At 43.5% G+C, this 15,256-nt stretch overlaps 1 protein-coding gene and 1 pseudogene across 5 annotated transcripts in view; both read right to left on the bottom strand.

Moving 5' to 3' along the window:
- Window positions 1-5,482: 5,482 nt before the first annotated feature.
- Window positions 5,483-15,256, bottom strand: part of GOLPH3L (golgi phosphoprotein 3 like) — a 41,358-nt gene continuing 31,584 nt past the window's right edge. For 2 of the 5 annotated variants that reach the window (XM_077772588.1, XM_077772587.1), the window contains one exon: window positions 14,409-15,074. In XM_077772588.1, coding sequence (XP_077628714.1) covers window positions 14,647-15,074 — 428 coding nt within the window. In that variant the 3' untranslated portion in view covers window positions 14,409-14,646. Of the gene's footprint in view, window positions 6,272-12,345; window positions 13,954-14,408; window positions 15,075-15,256 lie in introns of those variants that run through there. The other 3 variants (XM_077772589.1, XM_077772591.1, XM_077772590.1) reach the window with 3 other exon arrangements.
- On the bottom strand, window positions 9,894-9,962 carry LOC144238763 (U4 spliceosomal RNA; annotated as a pseudogene).

Here is a 15,256-nt window from a genome sequence, read left to right on the forward strand (position 1 = left end):
AAGACTTCATGGTGGGGCCAGCATTTGAAATAAGTTTGGGTTTTTTTTTTTTTTTAAGTTTTTATTTATTCATTCAAGTAAACTCTGCACTCAACATGAGACTCAAACTCATTAACCGGCTCTTGACTGAACCGGCCAAGTGCCCCTGAAATAAGTTTTAAAGAACTTAGCAGTTTGCTGGGTGAAGGTGAAAGAAGGAAGGGTATGCCAGGTGATAAGTGCAACATGAAGGCTAGAAAAATAGAACTGAGTGCAGAACATGGAGGGCTTTGAATGCCATGATAAGGAACTTGTGAATAATTTAGTAATCCATGAGAAAGACATTTAAGGTTTTTAGGCCAGAGAGAGGGCAGATCAGCACTTCCCTTTAGGAAGATTAATTTGAAGATAATGAATAAAAATAATTCAGAATTCCGGGCAGAAAGACACCAGAAATGGCAGTCTAGCCAGGAGGGCACTACAATACTCTAGGTGGGAGATAATTGGGATTTAAACTAGAAATGTGGTAGTTTATAGTAGAAAACTGTGACTCTAATTGAGAAAGTCTGTGGCAAGCAGTCTACAAGATTCACAGCTGAGTGAATACAGAGAATGAGGAGGCCATGTCCTGCAGGGTGACTCTTTGCAGAAATAATAAATTCAAGAAGAGAAGTCAATCTGGGAATGGAATTGGAAACAGAAGATGAGGGGTTCAGCTTTAAGAACATCAATTTCTTAAAACGATGGGTCATTGGGTGGAGATATCCAATCAACAAAGTCTTTGGATAAATGACCTGAGATCTCCAACATAGCTACAACTTTAGAGGTCTAGGAAATGTAGACCTAGTGTTTGGGAGAAAAGTAGAAGGTAACTATGAGCAAAACTTGGACTTCCTCACGTAAATATAAGTAAAGTTGATGAGATCATCAGAGGAGAATGAAAAAAAGAGTCCCAAGATGGAAAACTGGATAATCGGCAAGGAACACAAACACAGAAGATCAGAGGGGTAAGGAGAAGAACCAGGAGAAAAGTGACAGAAGTTGAAGGTGACAAAACTAATTGCATGTCGTTAAAGAGTGAGGAGGTGACAGCAATATTTAACAGAAAAGCAAAGGAAGAAATTAGAACAATGAATTGAGAGACAGAAGTCTGTTTTCTTTTTTGGAAAACAGACAAGATTCAAGTATATTTTCAGAAAAGGGCAAGGGGCTAATTTGAGCGAGAGAAACTAAAAATGTAATTATCCATTTTATGTTTTTAATGTTTACTTTTGAGAGAGAGAGCACACAAGTGGGGTAGGGGCCGAGAGAGAATCTGAAGCAGGCTCTGCACTGTCAGTGCAGTGTATGATGCTGGGCTTGAACTGTGAGATCATGACCTGAGCTGAAGTCAGACACTTAATCGACTGAGCCCCCCCCCCCCCCCCCCCCCCCAGCCACAATTCCAATTCAGAAGGCCTGGGATGAGGCAATAATAATACCTTCCAAAATCCCCTGGTCATTCTGACGATAAAACAGGCCTACGGAGTACACCCATGTCCCTTACCAGCACATAATGAGCCCTTCGGTTTGGTCCCATTCAGGTTCACACTTCATCACAATCTACACTAAACCCTAACCCCATCCCCACCCCACCACCAGCCCCTAGGACTNGTAATTATCCGTTTTAAAGAGAAGATAATGAAAGAATTAAAGTCTCAGAGGAGATCATTAGATCAAGAGGGAGAGAAGCAGACAGGCTGGAGGGGAAATCTCAGAGAGATTTTGAAGCAGCTTTTAAGGAGGTCACATTGAATGTCCTTCCTTTTCTGAGGTCAATCTTTTGAGAATAAAAAGGATGGCAGGGTGGGATAGAGAATCTAGGAAAGATGGTGGTAGAAACAGCACTATATAAAATAGCGATGACTCAAAACAGAAAGATCTGAGATGAGATAGGTATGGATTTATAGTAGGCTTCATCACCCTGGCTGTGTGACTTCGATCAGTAACTCTTGGCTGTCTCGATATGGAGAAAACAGCTTGTTAACAGGGACAAAGGACTGGTAAAGAAGGAACAGTGGAGGGAAGACGACGAGGAAATCTAGATTGGTTTGCCATTTTGTTGAAATAGCTGACCATGGCATCTAGGCTCTCTAGGAAGGACAGGATAGAAAGGTGATGAAGAACTGGTCATGACACAGGTGAAGCTCAGATTTGATGGGGATGACTGAGAGGTAGAAGAACAGGAGGTTATAGCGAGGGAAATTTCAGTGTGTATCTGGGAAGGTAGAGAAATTACAGGGTACAATGAGCTCCAGCCTATAATTGTAATTGATGGTAGATACGGCAGGGATATAAAGTCACTAACTTTGATGTAATCAAGTACATGCGAAGTCACAGATGTTGAACTCTCAGAGCATAATGATAGGGAAGATGGTTAGGACAGGGTGACTGTGACCCGTACTGTGGGAATGAGCTATAAGTCTCAAACATATGTATATAAACATGTAAGTAACACTTTGTCTGCCTTACATTGTGTAGAAAAACTACAGTATTCGGTAAATACGTATGACACCAAATGGGTTGTATTTGGAAGTGTTTAAAAGATCATTTCCAGCTAAGCTGGTCAAGGACTGTTTCAGACAAGGCAGAGCCTGAACTGGGACTACAAGGATGAATAGAAAGGCTGGAGATCGGCAGGGGGTGGGGGAGGAAAGGAAGACAATTTAGAGGACAACCTTGTCTTACAAAAGGGTTAAGGTTCAGGTTGATGGGGTCCTGAGGAGACTAGTAAGTCATGCTCAAGTGTTGGGGTTTCATGAGGACAAAGGGGAACCTGATTTCAAGCAGGAAAAGTATTGTTAGACTTGGGATTTGGAAAGACTTAACTGCAGTAGCTGGGTGGAGAGCGGACTGGAGGAAAGGCGGAGACCAGCTGGACCTCTGCTTCGTGATAGTCCAGGTGAGACCGTGTGGGGCCCGATCAAGGGCAGAAGCAACGTGAATGGAGAGGAGCTGAAGGGACAGATGATATTGGAGGTGGGGAATGAAGACGAGGACCAAGGATGAATCCCAGGTTCCTGAGCGAAGTGCCATTTACAGAGGAGCAAATCCAAGGAGAAGGAATTGGAGGGAAGAAAGTAAGGAGAGAAGATGACCTGAACTTCTTACCTTTTGGCATTTTTTTCTTGCTTATGTCTGAATTTTTCAGGTCAGGACCTAAATATTTTCGGAGTATGTGATGGGATATCCAGGAAGAACACTGTGCAATTTGCCAGTCCATAAGCTACATTCTACAGAAGAATGGCCACAACAAACCGTGAGACCGCGGAAATACCTGGGTCTATTAGCACCCTCTGATGGGCCGAATTGAGAATACCAGGGAATTAACCAAGCTCTATCATCTCCTTGCCTCCTTAACAAATTTATACTCTTAGAACTGGCCTGAGGTGTAGCCTAAGGAAAGTAGCTAAGTGATCAAAATAATACAGTTAAAGATAAATTTCAAAAAAAGGAAAAACAAGTTGGGGGTGCTTGGGTGGCTCAGTCTGTTGAGTATCTCTCCCCCTCCTCTACCCCTTTCCTGCTTGTGCTCTCTCAAAATAATAAACTTTAAAAAAAAAGATGCTCTTTTTCTCCCTCTGTCCCTCTCCTCTACCCACTTGTATGCGCTCTCTCTAAAATTAAAAAGAGGGGCACCTGGGTGGCTTAGTCGGTTAAGCGTCCGACTTTCGCTTAGGTCACGATCTCGCGGTTCGTGGGTTCGGGCCCCGCGTCGGGCTCTGTGCTGACTGCCTGCCAGCTCGGAACCTGGAGCCTGTTTCAGTCTGTGACTCCCTCTCTCTCTGACCCTCCCCTGCTCACGCTGTCTCTCTCTCTCTCCTAGAAATAAATAAAACATTAAAAAAAATAAATAAAATAAAATAAAATTAAAAAGAAAAATTACAAGGAAAATCATAACTTACACAAATGATGGAACTAATAAGGTGTTAAACTGGCTCAAAAGAGACTCTGAAGGGGCACCTGGGTGGCTCAGTTTGTTTAAGTGTCTGATTTTGGCTCAGGTCATGATCTCACGGTTCATGAATTTGAGACTTGCCTCAGGCTCTGTGTTGACAGCGCAGGGCCTGGAGCCAGCTTCAGATTCTGTGTCTCCCTCTCTCTCCGCCCCTCCCCCATTTGTGCTCTGTCTCTCTCTCTCAAAAATAAACATTAAAAAAAAAAAGAATCTGAAAACAGATATATAGGCAATTAAGAATTCTAAATGAGGGGCACCTGGGTGGCTCAGTCGATTGAGCTTCTGACTTGGACTCCGGTCATGATCTCATGGTTAGTGAGTTTGAGCCCCACATAGCGCTCACTGTCAGTGCAGAGCCTGCTTGGGAATCCTCTGTCTGTCTGTCTGTCTGCCTGTCTCTCTCTCTCTCCCCCTTCCCCGATTATGCACACACACTCTCTCAAAAATAAACAAACATTTAAAAAAAGACCTTTCTAATAGAGATAAAATTAGTCAGTATTTAAAGAGCATAAAATAGGGGCGCCTGGGTGGCTTAGTCGGTTAAGCGTCCGACTTTCGCTCAGGTCATGATCTTGCGGTTCGTGGGTTCGAGCCCCGCGTCGGGCTCTGTGCTGACTGCCAGCNTGAAAACAGATATATAGGCAATTAAGAATTCTAAATGAGGGGCACCTGGGTGGCTCAGTCGATTGAGCTTCTGACTTGGACTCCGGTCATGATCTCATGGTTAGTGAGTTTGAGCCCCACATAGCGCTCACTGTCAGTGCAGAGCCTGCTTGGGAATCCTCTGTCTGTCTGTCTGTCTGCCTGTCTCTCTCTCTCTCCCCCTTCCCCGATTATGCACACACACTCTCTCAAAAATAAACAAACATTTAAAAAAAGACCTTTCTAATAGAGATAAAATTAGTCAGTATTTAAAGAGCATAAAATAGGGGCGCCTGGGTGGCTTAGTCGGTTAAGCGTCCGACTTTCGCTCAGGTCATGATCTTGCGGTTCGTGGGTTCGAGCCCCGCGTCGGGCTCTGTGCTGACTGCCAGCTCAGAGCCTGGAGCCTGTTTCAGTCTGTGACTCCCTTTCTCTCTGACCCTCCCCTGTTCACGCTGTCTCTCTCTCTCTCCTAGAAATAAATAAAACATTAAAAAAAAATAAAGAGCATAAAATAGAATGCTTAGGGTGCTCTTTTTCACAGGGTGGAAATCGTATCTCACTAGACAAAATGGTCTATGAATAAGAATCATTTGCATTGCCATCAGTTTTCTCAACTTACAATTGAGAAATTTACATTCTCAAAGACAATGAAAGACAGGGATGCGTCATGGGTGGCTCTGTTGGTTGGTTGAATGTCAGACTCTTGATTTCACCTGAGGCCGTGGTCTCAGGGCCCTGCGTCAGGCTCCATGCTGAGTGTGGAGTCTGGCTGAGATTCTCTCTCCCCCTCTTTCTGCCTCTCCCCCATGCCCTCACTCACACACACACACACACACACACACACACACACTCACTCTTTCTCTCTCTCTCTCTCAAAATAAACAAAACAATTCAATCAAAGGCATAGATCAGATAAGTCTGGACTCCTCTACACAAAACCCTACAATAATATCTTTGCCCATTTCAGAGTCTCTTATTTTTCCCCGGAGAACAGAAAAGCCTTTCTTTTCATAATATCTCGCCTCTGCCCTCCATTTGTTGAAGTTCCATCGAGGTTGCATTAAAATGCAAATATATTACCCACATGATACCAAATCAGCATTATCAGTTGCCATTGTAAAACTAGATTAAATAATCAGATCAACTTTAACAGCTACAATGTGAGATACTGGCCCTGGGAAGGCCCTAGAGAAAATCACAGAAATGGAAGGAAATGTACCTAGGGTCAGCTACTGACAGCAGCTTGCTCTTTGTTTTAGTTTTGGTATTAAAGGGGTATTCAGCCAAAAAGGGATAATTTTAACCCCAAAGAATGGATCACGAATGAAATCGAATGTGCCACCTAAGACTTGTGAGGGAGAGTTGAGTAGAAGGCTTTCAACCTTAAAACCCTGTCAGTGGCGGTGGGTGGGGGGAGGAGGAGGCGGCTGGTGCAGAAGAGGCGACCTTGAACTTTAGAAGAATATCAGAGTTGGGTTTCATGGGCAGCCAACCAAGTAGTCGGTTCTCTCTTCAAACCTCTGCTCTCTCTCCCTCCTCAGCCTCCTTCCCTCTTCTTTCCCTCCTCCCTTCTCCCATTCCTTTTTCTTTTAGATTGTCCGGACTTCTCCTTTCTGACTTCTTTTCTTCAGCTGAGCTCTTTCCATACATCTGAAAAACCCCGTTAAGGGAAAACTGGTCAGTGTTGTTGAAGTCACCCTGGAAGGGGGCGCAGGAGGCTTTATTCTGTTTCTTGATCTGGTTACATGGGTGTGTTCAGTTTCTGAAAACTGAGCCGTACACTTACGACATGTGCACTTTTCTTTAAGTAGATTTCAATAAAAGTCTTAAGCTAAAGCAAAACAAACAAAAGCCCCTTCTACATTTCCCTTGCTTCAGGGAAGTGAGTGGATAATGAAAGGGGGTAAAAAGGAATGTAGGAAATGATCTTCATACTTCTGCCCACAATCACCTGCCACACTGTTCTCAAAGTCCAATGCCTCCGGTTTTGGCTTATTAACAAGGGGCAGTGGCAGTATGAAAGGAAAGGCGCAGAAGAATGAGACTGATTAGTTACCTTAGACAAACAAAAAGATAACAAAGAACAAACCGGGAGGGGGTTGGGGATGTGTTAAGTAGATAAAGGAGATTAAGAGGTACAAGCTTCCAGTTACAATAAATCACGGGAAGGAAGAAAAGTACAGCATAGGGAATCGAGTCAATTTATTATAATAGCCTTGCATGGGGACACAGGGGACCGCGCTCCTAGTGTTGGACATGAATTTAGCCTCAGTCCTTCTATCTTGACCCAGAGCTTACCTTCTGGGTCTACACTTGGAGGGCTACATAACTATTCTCAGGTGCAACGGAAAAAACCCCAAACAAGTGAAAAGATGAGTTAACGGTCCCTGTTCGTGGTTATTTATGACACAGCTTGGCATACTCTGTCCTTGGGGTAATAACTATTCCTTTGAGACCCCCCTACGACCCTAAACCTTGCCTTCAGGATGACAAATGTCCTACACACCAGGATAAGGGCTGCTCTCTTTATCACTTTGTAGCCTTTTTTAAAACAATAACCGCTCAATTCTGCTTCTGTACTGCCTGCTTGCTCGTTATAAAAAGCCCTAAGTCAGGGCTGCACATTTAGAGTCCTCTGTTAACTCTGTGCGGTCCCGGCAGGTAATAAAGACTCCCTTAATTCGGCTTCAGTAGTCTCGGTGGGTCTCTGTGTCTCTTGGCATAGCACCAGTAGTAAGCACTGTGTGACGTATAGAACTGTTGAATCTCTATGTTGTTTATCTGAAACCAGTGTTTTTAAAACACATCCACAACTTGACAATTATGAAAGAAAAAAAATAAACATTTAAATATATATATAAAAATAAAACACATCCTGTATTACCTTAAGCATTTAAAAAATTTATTTTAAATGTTTATTTTTGAGAGAGAGACAGGGTACAAGTGGAGGAGGGCAGAGAGAGAGGGAGACGCAGAATCTGAAGCAGCTCCAGGTTTTAATAAAACCACCTCTTTGCACCAAAGATGTCTCGAGAGGTTTTTTTCTTGGCTGTCGGCTCCAAACTCCAACATTTCCACATCAGTCTAATTTAGCTTAATATAAATCAGTTTAACCTAAGTTAAATCTAAGAACTTTTTGGCCTCCACCTGGAGTTTAAGAAAAGCTGAAGTGACAGAGCTGGGGGGAGGGGGAACTTTTGTTTTTAATATAAGCTAACTCAGAAATATTTTGAGGTATTATGGCTTTACATATGCAGAAATCTTTGAAGAAGTACTCATCTTTACATGGGAGTGGGAAGGAATTTCAACATCTCTGAAATGCAAAAAAATTTTGGCTTTGAATTTTTTCCCTATCAAATCAGGAAAATGATGCACATCTACTGGGCCTCCTTATGTAGCAGAAACATATAGATTTGGTCAAGAAGCCTTTCTGAGGGCTCCTGGGGGCTCAGTCCATGAAGGGTCCGACTCTTGGTTTTGGCTCAGGTCACCATCTCACGGTTCGTGAGTCTGAGCCCCGCATTGGGTTCTGCACTGACTGTGTGGAGTCTGCTTGGGATTCTCTCTCACCCTTTCTCTCTGGACCTCCCCCATTCATGCTATCAGTCAGTCAGTCAATCAAGCAATCAACAGAAGCCCTTCTTGAAGGGGTAAAAGTCCCTAGATTCTTGACTTTCTAAGGTAAGTTCGGGTAAAATATGCTATTATACTTAGGGAGGTTCAAGTAGGTTGAGAAAAACAAAGTGGTGGACAGACTATTGATATTCGGGGGAAAGAAAGCTACACAAAACATGTCTGTTTGAAGAGCTCTTTCAGAGTCCTGGATCCCACCCCCCAAAGTTGAATCTACTTTTTTTACACCTTGGAATATAAATGAAACTGACGGCAGTGAGGTGGACTGCTAGAAATAGGAGATTTCTGCCAGGAAGGGACCTCACTTTGTCTGACTTGTATTTTGAGATCATTTTACTGCTTCCTGGGAGACAGAGCTCCCTTTCTCACTTAAAACACAGTCATGTTGGGTCTGGCTCCTTCCACTGGAACTCACTGAGGAGCAAAGGAAGACAGACCAAAGTCTTGGGAAGAACTGGGGACGCAGGAACAGAGATTCATGTCATAGATAGGAAAATCTATGAAAATAGGAAAATATATTTTTAAAAATGTTTTATTTATTTCTGAGAGAGAGAGAGGCAGCATGAGCTGGGAGGGTCAGAGAGAGAGGGAGACACAGAATCAGAAGCAGGCGCCAGGCTCCGAGCTAGCTGTCAGCACAGAGCCTGACGCGGGGCTTGAACCCACGAACCATGAGCTCATGACCTGAGCCAAATCGGATGCCCAACCGACTGAGCCACCCAGGTACCCTGGAAAATAGGAAAATATTTAAAAAATGCGTTCTACCTTATTTCAGCATTAAAACAATTATTTTTATTATGTAGAGAGTAAAACATTTTTAGAAATCCTATGAATATATCCCTATAGTTCTTTTAAGAACTGTGTAAAAGGAGAACACATTTTTATCTTTGAATTAGAATTCTCTTTAGAGTTAACATCTAATGTCAGAAAACATACATGCAAGAAGAGAGTAAAATATTTAAAGTGTTAAGGAAAAACAAAAACATCCCATTAACCTGAAATTTTATATCCAGTGAAATTATCCTTCAAAAGAGAAGGAAAAATACTTTCTCAGACAAAAATGGAGGGAATTTAGGTGCAGCAGATATGCCTTATAACAAGTTAAAGAAATTAGAGAGAAGGAAAATGTCAGAAACTCAGTCTTCTATAAAGAAAAGCATCAGAGAAGGAATAAGTGAAGATAAGCAAAAATAGATGTTTTGCTAAGTTCAAAAAACATTCTTTAGTTTACAACTGAATATATTCCCTTAGAGTGGTATCTTTCGGAAATCTAAAGATACGTGAAAAGCACACATAGTCACACAGAAATTCTAGCACGACAAATTATTTTGTACATGCTGTTCCCTTGCTTGAATAGCTCTTTCTCATCAACCTGAAAAGATTCTTCCAGACTGAATTTATTTTTTTTAATGTTTTTTTATTTATTTCTAGGAGAGAGAGAGAGAGACAGCGTGAGCAGGGGAGGGTCAGAGAGAGGGTCAGAGAGCAGAGGGAGACTCTGAAACAGGCTCCAGGCTCTGAGCTGGCAGTCAGCACAGAGCCCAACGTGGGGCTCGAACCCACGAACCGCGAGATCATGACCTAAGCGAAAGTCGGACGCTCAACCGACTAAGCCACCCAGGTGCCCCTCTTCCAGACTGAATTTATTTAGCAATAATCGCGCCTCGGATAAACCTCATTGGCTACGATACTGCCACTGCGCAAAGCTCTTCCAGACTGAATTTAAATGGAGGCAGGAGAGTAGTGGTTAGAAGCATGTGTTTGAATTTAAGCTCTACACAGTGTTCTTAGGCAAGCCTTATTACCTGAGTTTCCTTTAAAATAACCTTATAGAATTTAGTGTTGTGAAGAATAAAACTCTTCTAAGTCTGTCCTAATGGTCCCAGGAAGGTTACTTCTTTCTTTGTGCTTCCAAATGTTAAATTTATATTTCTATTAGAGCACTTATCAAAAAGTATCTTATTTCCCCACTTTAATTTTTTTGTTATATATTTTTTAATGTTTTATTTAATTTTGAGAGAGAGAGAGAGAGAGAGAGAGAGAGAGAATGAGCGGGGGAGGGGCAGAGAGAGAGAGGGAGGCACAGAATTAGGAGCAGGCTCCAGGCTCTGAGCCGTCAGCACAGAGCCAGATGCGGCTCGAACTCATGAGCCGTGAGATCATGATCTAAGCCCAAGTTGGATGCTTCACCAACTGAGCCACCCAGGGGCCCCATATTTGCCCACTTAAATGTGAGTTCTCGGGAACCGAAATTGTGTCCTACACAACTTTTTATTGTCAGCACCTAGCAAGTGCCAGTTTTGGCACTTGTAAGAGCCAAATTTGTAAGAACTCAGTATTTTGGGGATGAATGAATTACAAGCAATAAAATATCAAGTAGTGTTCTCAAATTTTAACACGCAAGCTTCTGGAGACTGTGTTTAAAACGCAGCTTCCTCAGCCCCTAACCCCAGAGAATGACTTACTAGGAACTTACATTTTTGTGAGGTACCTCAGCCCCTTCCCCAGGTGACTTCAGTGCAGTGCCCTTGGCCCCATGTTTTGAGAAACATCGATGACTTATGGGAACAATGCTTTGTTTGAAATAAAAATAACCGGGAAGTATAAGCAATCGCAGTATATATATTTCTTATTGTTCCTTGTGCTGTAGACATTATAGGGAAGAACAAGAAACCAATTACAAGCACAATTATCTATCGCAGAGGCCACCGGGCAGAGGTAACAGGCTTGAACAATGGAAACCGGAGCGAGGTCGAAGGGCCCAGGGCCTGACCACTTGGCTGAATACAGATGGGCCCATTAGGTGACCCATCTCAATCTGTCCATAGGCCCTAACCAATGGGCTACTTATAACCAGGCACAGGAACCTAAAAAAAAGGGAAAATTCTATGGTCCCCGTACCTTCTCACCTCCCCCCTTTAAAAACAGCCCCTACCCCTGGGGCACCTGGGTGGCTTAGTAGGTTGAGCGTCCGACTTTCGCTTAGGTCATGATCTTGCGGTTCGTGGGTTCGAGCCCCACGTCGGGCTCTGTGCTGACTGCCAGCTCAGAGCCTGGAGCCTGTTTCAGTCTGTGACTCCCTCTCTCTCTGACCCTCCCCTGCTCACGCTGTCTCTCTCTCCTAGAAATAAAAATAGATATTAAACAACAACAACAACAAAACAGCCCCTACCCTCTGCCTCCTGCTGGACAGTCTCTCCTTTGCTCTTCTGCCCAGCTGTTCCCTAGCGGTGTGTATTCAATAAACTTCTATCGCTTCTGTTCTGCCTCAGGTGAATGCTGTCACTGCCTGAGCCCCAGGTTACCACCTGATTGGGGCGCCCAAATGTAGGGCGACTGGGAGAAATGCCCCACTTTCATATGCTGTTAACTCTGTCACAGTCAGGTATGTTAGCTGTGTTTCCAACTTTATACTTTCAGCTCTTAGGTAAGTTTCAGTGTCACTTGCAAGTAGATATTAATAGGACAGAACATAATCCTTTTCTTAATGAAAAATGGTGTAATCGGGTAAATTATTTTGATTGAGATGGGGACACTCTTCAGACCACAACATTAGCTGGTGTTCAGGTTAGCCTTGATGTGCGCCCTGCCTGTGTATGTTACAATTCTGGTCGTGTATCTCTAATTTTCTACACAGGATGAAACAGGCTGGTCTCCTGGTGTAAAGAGTGGAGTGTTACTGGCCTTGTGTGGAAGGTTCTTATTTCTAGTTAAAATAATTGAAGTTGTGAACAGAAAACCAATCGTTGATTATTTATTATCCAGAAATGTGAAGACCCAATGCATTAAAGGAGAAGGCATTTTGCAGAGAATACAATACAGATTCAGACTGATGACATCCTCACTGAGATACAACATAAAAATAAACACTGCCGGAGAGTTGCAAGGAAGAACTCAACTTCTACCCTCCTATCAAGCTGACACTTTCCAGAACAAAACCTGTTGGAAAGGAAAACTAACCGAGGGAAAGACAACACATGGGCCGGATTTTGTACTTCCAGAAGCCCAAAGTGAAGGTCTACTCAGTGGCACATTTAGAGCCATTTCATGCTAAAATTTATCTCTCTAGTCACGTACGCAATACCAGAAAGTGAAAAACAAAAAAAGATCATTTATTTGGGGAATTCCATGGGGGTAGACAGGTTTGGGGGAGGAGATGAAAGTTACAATCAGTCATTTAACTATTTCAGATCAGGAAAAGCCGGTATCAGGTCTGGGTTCTGTGTGAGCCCTTTGACAGCCTGTTTCTCTGAGATGGTCAAGAAGCATGAGGCACACCTGGGTGGCTCAGTCGGTTGGGCGTCTGACTTCGGCTCAGGTCGTGATCTCACGGTTCGTGGGTTCAAGCCCCATGTCAGTTCTCTGTGGTGACAGCTAGCTCAGAGCCTGGAGCCTGCTTCAGATTCTGTGTATCCCTCTCTCTCTGACCCTCCTCTGCTCACGCTGTCTCTCTCCATCTCTCAGAAATAAATAAAACATTTAAAAAAATTTAAAAAAAAGCATGATTCATTAAAAGTTGAATGTAGCTTCCCATGTTGAGTGTAAAGGTTAAATAAATCTTAAAAAAAATATTTGCATAGTAAATGCCTGACCTTCCCACAAACTTGGTGCCTGTCATCTTTATATTCCCCAATGCTAGACTTTATATCAATATGCTTTAGATACCAAATTGCCCATCAAAATAGGATTTTTCTTTATCTTTTCTTTGCACTTACTACTGAATTGAAACACCTGAAAAGTTTTTAGAGCTCTGGCTAGGAAGATGGTTATGCTGCAACAAGACTAATGACCAGGAGGTTATCTGTGGATTAAATACAGACAAAACTACTTCTAGAACCCTTAAATACAGACAGGATCTACCAATTTATGAGGAAGCGAAAAACAGGGAACAAGAAGATCTGGAGTTTAGATATACCGTCTGGACTCAGGACGGGGCCTTTAGGCAACTGAAATTGATAACTCCCTCAACTTGATCACAGCAGAGACATGTAGAGTAATCTGGAGGAATCAGGACAGTCATGAGCTAAAGGGTGGACATTCTCATGTCGCCTCCCTCCTTTATAAACTGTAATGCTGCCTGTATGAAGGACGTGGCTGAGAGACACAGCTTTCTCTGATGAACTCGCCCTGATGAACGAGGGAGTAGGATAATGCTAAGAGACAGGAGAGGCCATATTTCTGATTCTAGGACCGTGAGAACCAGGTAATTGAATTTGCAATATTCTCATTAGGTTAGAAAAGGAAAGCTGAAAAATCCTGAGTGGGACATCCAATCCCAGAGACCATCTGCTCCCCAAATTAGTTTTGTTTCTGCTGCCCGTTTTTCAAAGAGACAGTTATTTCAATAACTACATTACTTAAGTAGAGTCTGAGAGACAGAGACTGTGAAAACCTGTATTTAAGATAGAAAACAGGGGCGCCTGGCTGGCTCAGTTGGTAGAGCAAGCAACTCGTAGTCTCAGGGTAATGGGCTCAGGTCCCACGTTGGATGCGGAGCCTACTTAAAAAAAAAAGGGGCGCCTGGGTGGCTTAGTTGGTTAAGCGTCCGACTTTCGCTCAGGTCATGATCTCGCGGTTCGTGGGTTCGAGCCCCGCGTCGGGCTCTGTGCTGACTGCCAGCTCAGAGCCTGGAGCCTGTTTCAGTCTGTGACTCCCTCTCTCTCTGACCCTCCCCTGCTCACGCTGTCTCTCTCTCTCTCCTAGAAATAAATAAAACGTAAAAAAAAATTAAAAAAAAAAGACAAAACAAACCTTAAACATTTTAATAAATGGTTTGCTCTACATCTCATTCACATTTTGTGGCTGGAGAACTCCAAATCCCACTTAGATATTCCTGTTTATCCAAAAGCACCCTTGGGGCGCCTGGGTGGCTTAGTCGGTTAAGCGTCCGACTTTCGCTCAGGTCATGATCTCACGGTTCTTGGGTTCGGGCCCCGCGTCGGGCTCTGTGCTGACTGCCAGCTCAGAACCTGGAGCCTGTTTCAGTCTGTGACTCCCTCTCTCTCTGACCCTCCCCTGCTCATGCTGTCTCTCTCTCTCTCTCCTAGAAATAAATTAAAAAAAAAAAAAATTAAAAAAACAAAAAAAACAAAAAAAAACAAAAGCACCCTTGATGGAAGTAAACCAAGAAATGAGAGAGAGTGATGATTGGGTGTGCGTGGATTCACCTAGTTTATTCACCTCTGCAGTGGAAATATAGGGGGAAATAAAGTATGCTCACAATGGCCAAGGTTTATGTAGAAGCCCTGAAGTTGCTCTCCCCAAATCACAAGTCTGATTCAAGAGAAGGAAAAAAAACAACAATGAAAGACACCTCGTCACACAAAACTCCACGTGGTGCCTCTGACAGTCACTAGCCAGCAGGGGAAGAAGGCGACACCCGCCCACTGGCTTTAGGATTTATTGAAGGCTGCCAGCACAGCCCAGATCATCTCTGTGGCACTGTGCTTTGTCCCCTCCACTTCGGGGTCCAGTTCAACTAAGTCCTTGGCTCGATTCATTGCCACATCATACCTGTCATCTGTCAGAGAGGAGAAGACATTCTCCAGCACGTCAGAGGAGTGGGCCAGCACCAGGAGCGCTAGTGTTCGTTTGTCCATACGCTGGGGGTCATTCACCCACCGCTCCAGGACGCTGTCCTGAAGCTTTTTCACCAGTCGCTGTTTCTCTGTCGTGTTGGTCACTGGATGAGTGGTCATGTCAAACAGGAGGAAATTCTGCTTCTCTGTGGTTAGAATACCCTTCTCAACTAGGTTCTTTGCAATTCGCTCTCGGACATTTCTCAGTTGGTACTGTAATTTGAAGGGGTTCCAGGTCTCGCCTTTGGGGAAAAACAAATAGGAAAAAAAAAAGACTTGAACACTATAAGCCAACTAGACCTAACAAGACATCTACAGAACATTCCACCCTAAGAGCAGAACGCAAACCCTTCTCGAGTGCACGTGGCACATGCTATAGGACAGACCACGTGCCGGGCCATAAAATCAGCCTTAATAAGCTTGA

This window comes from Crocuta crocuta, unplaced genomic scaffold (genome assembly GCF_008692635.1).
Source record: "Crocuta crocuta isolate KB4526 unplaced genomic scaffold, BGI_CrCroc_1.0 scaffold415, whole genome shotgun sequence".
Lineage (NCBI taxonomy): Eukaryota > Metazoa > Chordata > Mammalia > Carnivora > Hyaenidae > Crocuta > Crocuta crocuta.